Source organism: Juglans regia, chromosome 1 (genome assembly GCF_001411555.2).
Source record: "Juglans regia cultivar Chandler chromosome 1, Walnut 2.0, whole genome shotgun sequence".
Taxonomy (NCBI): domain Eukaryota; kingdom Viridiplantae; phylum Streptophyta; class Magnoliopsida; order Fagales; family Juglandaceae; genus Juglans; species Juglans regia.
In genome coordinates, this window is record NC_049901.1 from 37,669,699 (window position 1) to 37,681,331 (window position 11,633).

The following is an 11,633-nucleotide window of genomic DNA, read 5'->3' on the forward strand; positions in this document are numbered from 1 at the left end:
AGAATATTTTGTATTAAATTTGCGGTCCTGAATAAAATACTACATTTTTCATACACTTAAGTTAATGGTTTTTATCTTTTTCATACATGAGGCAAAAAAATGTCAATGATTGAGGTTAAATCCATAAATTATATGTTTATTGAAACTATTTGAATTCATATTATATTTTTATTGAAACTAATTAATAAATTTACATTGATACCCTTTTATATATGATATTAAATGCTTGAATTTCATTATATATGCTTTTTAATACGTTTTATTAAAATTAATATAACCGATTTAAAATTATTATGAATCGTCTGATTCAATTTCTCGATTCATTAAATCTGTCATTACCCAATTCCGAACCCAATTCTAATTTTTCGAACCTTGTACATTCGTTCAATTTTTGAATTATTTGGGCACTTGCATTTATTATATTGGTATTTATTACACCAAGGAATTGGCTAGTGGTAAAAAAACATTAATTTTGGTGATATGTTTCCTCTATCGAACTGTTTGAATTCATTTTAGGGATTAAGGATGGTTTGATTTCACAAATTATTATTATTATTATTAGAGAAATTCTATTTACAGTCCTTATTTGGAGATTATATGTGCAGTCTCTTTATTAAATGAGAAAAAATATTATTTTAAGAGAGATAATTTTGTAATTTTAAAAAATTTTAAAGATAAAATTGCCTAGACTTGTATTGCAGTCTCTAAATAGAGTTATTATTATTATTATTATTATTATTATTATTATATAACCCTCTATTCTTTTATCTCAAGCTTTTCAACTAATATAACTTCATTGGCATTTACAATTGGTATATCTTTTGGAAACCAATTAGTAAAACACATTCAGTAATTTTTTGAAAAGTTCTATTGGAATGTATCCTAATTTCACTACAAATAATACACATTTATTTAATAAAACACATTTATTATTAAAACACATTCAAGAAAAAAAATTACACAAATATAAACCCACAAACATGCACATGTGCATGTTCGCGACTAGTTGTTATACATTGTAGAATCATGACAAGATACAAAACTGGAAATGTATTCAAATACAATAGAAACTAATACATGTTTTTCAGCCCCAAACACCTGCTTGGAGTATTTACAAGCAAATCAATACCAATGAGTAATAACAGTACTACGTACTACACAAAGGTAAAATATAAGTAGTCATATCAAACGCTGGTTGCTTTCATCGACCTAAATGGATACTCCGGCGATGTCAGTTGTCAAGAAATCATATGCTTCTTTACCCTTCTTGATTTGCACAAGTTGGTCATAGACGCACCATGCAAAACTGAGGAAATGAGTCCTATTCAATCCCTCGTTGTAGCGACCAAAGTAAGTATGATGATATGTGACATGATACCATGCCGATGCTTTTGCTTTTGCTTTTGCTTTTGCGCTATCAGTACCTTTGTCTGCATCAATTCCCTCGTTGAACCTGTTCCTGGCTTCCATTCTCAACGACTTTACAGCAAATGTAACTGCATCCAGATCCCTCTTCTTATCAAAATGTTTTGACATTTTCAAAACATTGCCACTGAGAATCTCGGCTTCAGTTTGGATTCCATAATGCTCCATCATATTCCCCAACTTGAAATCATAGTCACTTTTGTGTTTGAAAGCATCGCTGAGGTAGTTCTCAAAGCCGTCTACTTCCATTTCTGGGTCATAATGTTGTTTTGCTAACTCCAAAGTGAAGGATTCCACAGGACTCGTGGGCGATGCAATATCTTTCACTTCTCGAAAAAGCTTTCCGATAACAGATTTTGATGTGTAGCTCTTTCCATTAGGCTTTTCCATGAAATCTGGATACTCTTTGACGCGTAGATAACGAGGTATTTCGGCTACAATACCAGTTTTTGGGAAGTCAACAGCAATTGAGTGTAGCATCGCGAGCTCCATACATTTAGGGCTCATTGCTTTTTTGCGCTCCCTATCTGCAAAGACGACGTGGGCATTATCGATGATTCCTAACTTGTCGTTGACTATGTAGTCTGTGAAATACTCTTCTACTTCCTGCAAGACAACAACAACATGTTTTTTCATGTTAGGTGCATATGGATCATGGAAGTTGTTGCATATATATATAATCCATTCATATTGCAGTTGAATTATATGATCATCAAATACCTCTATTGTAACATCATGATCGACTTCCACAGTTGGTGCTGCAGTATATTCCATAGGTTGAACTTGACGAGGAGGAATAAGATCACAATCCCAAGAGACGAAGTACATATCTCCATCCAGATCACTTCCCGAGCATTCATTTGGATGTGGTCTAAAAGTAGAAATAGACAGTCATTAATATTACATTCACATGTATGTCTACAAGTATGTGATGAATCTTATGTTTCTATATAGATTAAAGTCTCATATAAATGGGATATTAAACTCTTACCTTTTTCCCTTTTGTGGAAAAACAATACAATCCACCATGTGATGTAGAGTTGGCACGTTCACAGCCTCGAGGACTCTCACATCTCCTGGGTGTAGACAAGGGTTTTTAGCAACAACCACCCGACCTTCACAGATGAAGTTATTTGGGTTTGAACTGCTGACACTAAACATGAGAGATGACTGGTTACTCAGCTGCTCCCTACTAAAGCGAGAAACTTGTAGAAATACTTGACCATATTCCAATGTCCTGGTTTCGTCCATGCATCCCATCAAAGCTCTTCCATTTGGAATAAAAATCCTTGTTTTCAACCGCATGTCCATCAACTTAGATGCACGGAATGTTTGAAGCATCATTGAAAGAAATGGCTCAGCATCTGGTTTGTAACCACATATAAGCATTTCCTTCAGAACTTTTGAGATCTCTCCTGAGAACATCGTTTCCAGTGCCTCCTGAGCTCTCAAAGGATCTGTTAATATGGCATTCAATTGATCTATAGCCTCCCTTTGCCTTTCTTGAAAAGCTCGATCCTTAACCCCTAGGTTAGATAAAAGAGTTACTATCTGACGATTAAGAAAACAGGGCTGAAACTTACTCCATGCCAAAACATCGAGTTTTGTGTCATGTGATTTGTATTTACACATGCTCTTCTTTCTCAATGATAACTTTACCGATGATGTCGGATCAACAGCCACAACACCTTTGTACCCACCATATCGAATCTGAAATGCTGATGGAACAGAGCTGCAGCCTAACTTTGTTGCCACTTCGCGAGCCAATTCTGCAGATATCTTCCCTATGCCGTCTGAGAAACAATACGTGACTTGTCCCTTCTTAACTTCTACATCCGGAATGAATTCAATTTCATCTATGCCAACGCTGACAGTTTCTCTGGAAGAGCCAAAAGACTGACGCAGTCTTGCACCATATTTTGCCACATTCCTTATATCTCGAAAATCACCCATCCATTCTCTAATCTCTCCTGCAGTCAAGCCAGGTCTTGAAGCAAACATCCAAACAGAATTTTCTCGTACCTGACTGGATGAATAGGCAAGAAACTCAAACTTCTTATCCCCAATAACTATTCCATTTCTGAGAGTGGATAGTATCCTGTAATAAACTCTTGTTCGCTTGTCCTTATTTTCAGATGATGAACGTGGAGATAAAGCTATTGAGCGCATTTTATCTAAGTCCTCATCGACAAAAGAAACACGCAGAAAATTATCAATATCTTCACGATAATGGCGCAAGACTCTGTTGGAGAGATTCACCTCTGGACCACAGAAGTATACTTTAGATGGAGTAACTTGAACCCTGCGTATATATACCAGCCCATAATCTAAAGAATTAGTAGGATTTGTTTGAAATCGAGTAGATTTTGCGTATCCTTTGTACTGCTCCTGGAGCCATTTCACAGGTTCATAGCAGCAGTCCTTTAAATGAAAAAGCTTTTCCAGGGCACTTTCTATGTACTGGATTTTGATTCTCTTTGGATCGACCAACCTATAAAGATCGTCAACAATTGCTGGCCCAGGAACACGCCCATGCTGAATCAAAGAGTTGATCTTGAACAAGATTTTATATGGTAGGTCAATGCCTGTTGGTGGATTCACAATGGGCACAAGACCTGAACTGGATGAGTAAGGAGAGCCTTCCATCAATACAAATTGGTCTTCAATTTCTTTATAATGGAAAAAATCATCAAGTTGAAATTCTGAAAGCTGCATCTCTTTTGGAAGCTCCAAACATAGAGCATAAGATTGGCCAATGGAGCTAGATGGAGTGAAATCAACTTCTCTGACCCAACCATCAGATACATCTTTCACATATATCCTTGGAGCACCAAGTAACTAGCAAAATAAAGAAGATAGAACTCATTAAGTTTGAAGAAAAAGGGTAGCAATTTCGACACGAAAACCATTAATTCCAAGGGATAGAACTTATGAAATGTAGACATGAAATTTGAAACTCGAATGAGACTGATATTTATTGATGTTATATGGTCAAAAGAATTATGTTCTTATTGAATAAATGATATCAATAACTGTAATAGTTTAAAGAGTACTGTTTCTAAGAAAAGAGTATGGCAACCTATGCATATATGAGAGATACTGTTGAAATGTTATTTTGGGTTAAATTTGTCAACAGCTAACCTGAATGAGAAGAAACTGTGTTGCTTGACCATGTGGACGATATAGCTCAATCTTCGAAATGTTCTCATAAGAGATTTCAAACTTGTACTCTACGGAAAAAGATAAGTACAATTTTCCGTTTTTGAAATCAAAATTCCCAAAGACATCTTCCTGTTTCCAAAGCACAGAAAAGCTGTCCCTCGCAACCTGATTTCCAAAGTGCATCGCTATATTCTCCATGCTATATATATAGAAAGATCTTTCGCTCTGGTACAATATCAAACTAAAGTCGCAAGCTTCAACTGCAGTTTCAGTATACAAACGCCATATCAGTAGGTGGTTACACAGAGCAAATTAAGAGAGTCAATCAACCAAGAAAACTGGAACACATGCATTACACAATTCAATGCATATTACTGCATTTGAGAGAAACTACAATTCAAAAACACAGTAACCCACAAGCAAAAGCAAAATTCAAGCCTATCTGAAACCACACAGCATTCAAATGAAAATGAGAGAGAGAGAGAGAGAGAGATTGACCTGAAAGGAATTAAGCACTGAGTGTAGAATTACTGGTGTGGGAAAAAACCAAGGCTCATGATCAACTATATATACTATATAGACTAGGAGGGTAAAGAGAGAGCATGAGTCTCTGGCGCCAAAAGATGAGCAGTAGTGTTAACAAACTACCCCCTAGCAGAAGTTTACTCAAGCTGACGTAGGCATGGACTGAGGAGCCCAGCTCACTCTTAAGTGACAAGTTGCAGGATGTGATTGCTTTCTAAGTTCACACTTGTTTACTCACACTTGTTGACGAATGTAGTAGCTTTTTATAACACTTGTTTACTAAGTTCACAAATGACAAACGTTGTTTATTGTTATGTTCCATACCCTCTCATATATTCTTGTTTGGGTTCCAAGTATTCTTCGTTTCGGTTCCAAGTCTGGGAAAACGATTGGGCACTCGGACTTTCTAAGCCTTGTTTGGAAGTTAACGTGTTGGTGGGGCTTATGGAAATGATTTATTTTGTGGGTATTGTCAGTACTGTTACTTTTGTTTCCAATGATGGGGGAAAATTCCTTCTTGCTGCCAAAGCTTTGGACCAAAAAAGAGAACCAACTCCCAAAGTGCAAACTTGGGCAACGAGGATTCCTTCTTTCTGCGTAAGGGTTGGCTCAAAACAATTGACCTCATTCACTAGCGTTAGGGAAAAAAGAAAAGTCCAAATATATGTTTATTTCATCTCATCTCAACTCATTTTATCTATAAAAACAAACAAGGTCTTACTCTTTTGAAGAGTTAAAAATGAAAACTCAAAATCTCAAGCCAAGTGCTTCTTGGACAGGGGGAATCCCTCCATTGAGGATAGCTCAGTTCCGACTGAAGTGACAGAGTTGATATTTTTATCATTTCTTTTATATTTCTTTTTATCGTTTTTGTAAACTATTGTTACTTTTATAAGTTATCTTTATGCTTTTGGTTTTGGACTTGTATCAATTTTAATTATTTTTCATTGAGTGGCTAATGAGGAATTACAAATTATCAAAGAATGACTATATTTTATAGATTCAATTGAGATGAATTTAACTTTTTAAATTAAAATGTATGAAGTAAGTTGTTATGAATTTAATTTTTTTTATAAAAAATCGTTAAAAAATAAGTATTAAAAAGCTCAATAATTAATTTAAAATAAATTAAAATGAATTGAGAACGACTCGATTCAAGGACCTTACTCAATAATCTTTTGTGTTTTGTGATTTTTTTGCCTTTTGCTTTTCAAGGACCTTACAGCTTAAAAATGCACCAAACCACTCTACATGGCCACACCCTGGGCCATGCTTCAACGTCCACTGATTAGGATCTTGTTTTAACCAATGCGTGTGGGACATGCCGTGCACTGTTTTTCATTCCCAACATAGTCGAAGTCAAGATTATAATTTTGGAGAGGTCAAGTGTTTTAGATTGAAATAAATAATTCAATTAGAAAATTTTTTATGTTTATGATAATAAACATAAAAAAAATTACTAAAAAGTAAGGAATAAAAAATAAACTTAAAATCTAAAGAAAATAGGGATTTCATAGAAATTATAAGAGAAGAAAAGCTTATATCTAAAGCTTTAATTAAAAGTATATACCTAAGTTTAAGCAAATGTAAAAAATTAAAATTATTGTGAACGTCGTATTTCGCACGCCTTGGACCAGGCTCCAACAATTCACATCTTCAGAACTGAGCCTGCAAAAGATACAAAGGAAAGCAACTAGAAGAAGGCGGCCTTGGGGCCGAGGAGTTTTCAATGCCAAAGTTAATAATTTCTCTTGAAAATTTATAAATAAGTGAAAGAGTTTAGGAATAAGAGAGTTTTTTCGTACCTATGGCTTGTTATTTATACAATGGGTCTGGGGAGGTGCAGATCGTGTTTGTTTCTACAGAGTTCGTGCCCCTCCTACTACTGTTGTTGTCAAAATCCTTTAATGCAGCATGGTTTTGCGACGACACCATCAATGAGGCGTGTAGCTCGGTAGTAGCGCCACTAATGCAGTGTGGTTTCCAAACCTTTCTTTAATCCCTTGTGAGTTGCAGATGTTCTCATGTCAGCGAATCGAGAGTCCTCCGCATTTCTCGCTGCGTTTCATGCGAGTTCCCAAGTTCAGAACGTGGCTGAGCGATGTCAGGATGATCTATCATGTCAGTCACTTGACTCTTTCCCCGGTTGACACCTTGCTCCAAGTATGATCCTGGTGACCCTAAGGTCGGGCATTGGGTTGAGGCCCAATGGGCTTTGTGAAATAGGAAAAATTTCCTTACAGTTACCCACCAATTCTCCTCGGACAGATCTGAGGGGAATTCTTTCTTCATTCCTTTAGTCCTTGCACTGAAAAACTACTCGGCCTCTTTTGTTATAAGCCGAGCAATGATTGGTCTCCCACTTTTATGGTTGTATTGTGATGGTTGTGTCTTGCATTGATTGGATTCCCTTCGATTATTTCATCATGACCTCGTGTTAGGCAGTTATTTATTTCTCACATCATATCAGTAGATACACTCTGTTGAAGTTGCGACAATCAAGGGATTCTGGTGCTTTGGAGGACACATGGAGTTATGTTGTCTCGAGAGGTTAACCATTGATTTCACCTATATAAGGCCCCTTCCTCCCTTACAATAGTTCACTTCACTTATGTTCTCTGCATTCCTTTCTCATTGTTAGACTCCTTCATTCCTCTGTTTTCTTCTAGTTTCCCTTCGAAATTCCTTTTCCTCTCTTCTGAATACTCATGACCCTGAAGAAATCTTCTCACCCTTCTAGAGTGGTTGGGTCATCTGGCGATGCTCAAGCTGCTGTCGGTCAGGGTGGCATTGCTCCGAAAGAATTCGCTGGGTTTTCGTGGTGATCGGTGGTGAGTCTTGCTGAACTGGAGTTGTTCAAGGAGACTTACAAGGTCCCTTCGAAGGTGGAGTTCATGTAGCCCTCCCGTACAGGAGGAGTGGTAGACTCCAAGGGCTTGGGCACAAAGGTCGTTGTGTACCCCGCCATGTTCTTTTGTGGTCTTAGGTTGCCCTTCTGTCGACCGGTGTGAGAAGTATTGGCCTTCTTCGAGCTGGCGCTTGCCTAGCTTCCTCCTAGTGCGTGGAGGATCATTGTTTCGTGCTACATCATTTGACGTTGTGCATTAGAGGAGGCTAGGGCAGATTACTCGGACCTCACAGCACACGAGTTCTTCCTTACTCACAATATTTTGAGGAAGGGACAACACCTCTACAGTTTCTAGCCAGTCTAGGAGTTGGTTCGGCTAGAGGCGCGGCACACCATTGTGAAGGGGTATAGTCTCCGATTCTTCTTTTTGTCGGGCGACGGATGGGAGTTCCCAATCGGGCAAGCCATCAAGCACTCGTATCACGTGTACGCTATATGGGGCATCGTGGATGGGGCTAAAGATCATCTCCCTAACCTAACCTCAGAGGAGGCACTCAGGCTCAAGGTCGTTCGAGCTTAAGTGGAGGTGCATTCAAGCAATGTTTCTTCGGAGGCTCTGCTGACCAAGAATAGCCTTCGTCGATACCTAGCCCTCCCAGCCAACTTGCGCTCTCACGCGGGCTTCCCTATAATTCGGTCATATCGCGTGCCCATGGTCTCTCCCCTAGTCCACCGGTGGATGAGAAATGAAAGAAGCCCTAGAGGATCTTCCCCGTCAAATCCGATTCTGACAATGTTCACATTCCCCCTGAGGGTCCGTTTGTAATGGCACTCATTATTCGGCCTGAACGATTGGCGCCCAAGAAGATGGCGATGATAGCGAATCTTCCTCACATCATGTTGCCGATTCAAGGCGTTGTTACCAAAGCAACTCCTGTGATCAAGTTTGTCTCCTTTGACGATGTCGAAGTGGCGGGGACTGCTGCTTTGGCCGGGGAGGCAACGACACCCAGGGTTCTCAACGAGGGGGAAGGCAAGGAGGTCGTCAAGCCACACCAATGGCTTCGGTGGGCCACACCAATCTCGTCCATGAGATGGAAAGTAGGCTCAAGAGACTATTCGTAGGGTAAAATCTTTACTCACACACTCATCAGACTCTTTGTTTGTTTTCTTTCTTGATCTTGACTCAGACTTGCATGGTAGGGGTTGGAGCGTCTGTCGGCCTTCATCGTGGATGGCCAAGAGGAGGTGATGAGCGAGAACCGGGCACTTTGCTCGCTTGCATTGTTGGCCTTAGACTGTGTAGTGAAGGAGCGAAAGAAGAAGGAAGAGGCCGAGGAGGCCTTCGCCGAGTTGTCGAGGTCCCATGGCGAAGTTGGCACTCTCCGCATTGAGGCCTCACTTGCTTCCGAGGCAAGGGAGGTGCTGCAATGGTCTCTCGACAACTATCAGTTGGACCTCGAGCGGCTGTAGACCAAGAATCGGGAGCTATGCCAGTGGTGAGACTCTGGTGATCGGACGAACAAGTGGCTGACGAAGCGGTTCAAAGGTGCCAACGAGGCTCTGACGGACAAGAGGAAAGCCCTGGATGAGGAAAGGAAGCGAATGAGGGACTTGGAGGCCAATCAGGGTAGGCCATGCGGGTTCTAGAAGCTCGTGAAGCTACCATCCGTAGTCTACGAGAGGAGTTCATCATATGTCCGTGGTGTTCATGATAACGCATATTCTACTCAATTCATCTCATGTTCGTGGTGTTAATTATTTTTCATTGAGTGGCTAATGTGGAATTACAAATTCTCAAAGAATGACTATATTACTAATTTTCTACCATTTCTCATCATTTAGGTTTGGACGTTGAAATGAGTTAAATTGAGTTATGAATAATAGTATTTTATAGATCCAATTAAGATAAGTTTATTTTTTTAAGTTGAAATGTATGAAGTATGTTGAAATGAGTTTAATTTCTTTTTATGAAAAGTTGAAAAAGTAATAAATTCATCAATGATTGATTTAAAATGAGTCGAAATAAATTGAGTTTAGTTCAACGTCCCAACAATTGGTTTAATAGGTTGTCTTTGTGTTTTGTGATTTTTTTGCCTTTTGCTTTTCAAGGACCTTACAGCTTAAATATGCACCAAACAGCCACTCAACATCAACACACCCTCGGCCATGCTTCAACGTCCACTGATCACTACATTTTATTAAAAAGTTATAAATTTAAAAGTAAGGAATAAAAAATAAATTTAAAATCTAAAGAAAATAGGCATTTCACAGAAATTATAAGAGCAGAAAAGTTTATATCTAAAGTTTTTATTAAAGAGTATATACATAAAGTTTAAGCAAACGCAAAAATTAAAATTATGATTTAAAATCTTCACAAAATTTTTAGAGAATATTAATGACTATAAATAAAAAATACTTTATTTATCTTTTTTATGTTTTAAATGTGTTTAAAATTAAATTTTATTTTCTAATAAATCTTCCTAAGAGTTAGATTTTTTTCTATCAAAATATTATATGAAATAAAATTCAACGAGAAATAATATATCTAAATTATTTAATTTTAGTAAAAATGTTAAAAAACATTGTTAGCAATATCAATAGCCTCCAAGTCTAGCCTTGGTGGGCCAGGTCCTCCCTCGCCCCCTTCGGCTTCGTCACATTGGTTTGGAGAGTAAGATGAGATGAGATGAGAATTTTATAAATAGTAATAAGATATTTTGTAAATAAGTGAAATAGTTTGAGTTGAATATTTTTTAAATTTTGAGAAAAAAGAAAAAAATTTGAATAAAAAATATTATAAAGTTAAAATATTGTAAGAATATATTTTTATAATATTATTTTAATTTGAAGATTTGAAAAAGTTGGAATTATTTTTTATTTTTTATTTGAAAGTTTGAAAAAGTTGTAATGATAAATTAAAAAAAAGTTGTAATAATTAATTTAAAAATTTTGTATTTGAATTATGTTTGAGAATGAGATGAGATGAGATGAAATGAGATCAGATCAGATGAGAGAGGCCCCGAACAAGCCCTGAGTCACTAACTTGAATAATGTTTTTTGATGCTCTACAATCTCTATCTAAGGTGCGGTTTGTATAGTGATATGAGATGAGATAATTTTAGGTGAAAATTAAAAATTAAATAAAATATTATTTTTTAATATTATTATTATTTTAGAATTTGAAAATTTTAAATTGTTTATTATATTTTGTATATGGATTTGGAAAAGTTATAATGATAAAATGATATGAGATGAAATACTTTCACTATCCAAATAGGTCTTAAATCAGGAGTTCAATGAGTGTACTTTATAGCAATCTATAAGGGGTTGCTTGAGAATGAGATAGATAAGAATTTTGTGAATAATAATAAAATAATTTATAAATAGTATTGAGATGGTTAAAGTTGAATATTTTTTAGATTCTGAAAAATAAGAGAGAAAAAGGTATATAAAAAATATTATAAAATTAAAATATTATTTTATGACATTATTTTTATTTGAAAATTTGAAAATGTTGAATTGTTTTTTATTTTTTATTTGAAACTTTGAAAAAGTTGTAATGATTTGTTTAAAAAAATTATAATGATTAGTTTGAAATTATTTGTATTTGAATGATGTTTAAGAATAAGATAAAATGAGAATTTTAGGATGAATTTTTTTTTTCAAACAA

General features: G+C 36.5%; 2 protein-coding genes across 2 annotated transcripts in view; both read right to left on the reverse strand.

The window, feature by feature from the left end:
* Positions 1-11,633, reverse strand: part of LOC109009972 (deoxyhypusine synthase) — an 871,604-nt gene that overhangs the window by 541,091 nt on the left and 318,880 nt on the right. The window lies entirely within an intron of this gene.
* On the reverse strand, positions 908-5,124 carry LOC109009256 (probable RNA-dependent RNA polymerase 1). Its single transcript, XM_035695253.1, has 5 exons — positions 5,086-5,124; positions 4,567-4,847; positions 2,417-4,263; positions 2,146-2,296; positions 908-2,031 (listed from the first exon to the last, which is right to left on the reverse strand). The coding sequence occupies exons 2-5, from the start codon at positions 4,783-4,785 to the stop codon at positions 1,210-1,212; spliced, it is 3,039 nt and encodes a 1,012-aa protein (XP_035551146.1). The 5' UTR covers positions 4,786-4,847; positions 5,086-5,124; the 3' UTR covers positions 908-1,209.

What these genes read in the sequence shown, in the direction of transcription:
- LOC109009256 (XM_035695253.1), bottom strand. Translation starts at nt 4,785, where the DNA reads ATGGAGAATATAGCGATGCACTTTGGAAATCAGGTTGCGAGGGACAGC. An exon ending in TTTCCACAAAAGGGAAAAAG is followed by an intron (nt 2,297 to 2,416) that starts GTAAGAGTTTAA and finishes TTCTACTTTTAG; the next exon opens with ACCACATCCAAATGAATGCT. An exon ending in ATCATGATGTTACAATAGAG is followed by an intron (nt 2,032 to 2,145) that starts GTATTTGATGAT and finishes GTTGTCTTGCAG; the next exon opens with GAAGTAGAAGAGTATTTCAC.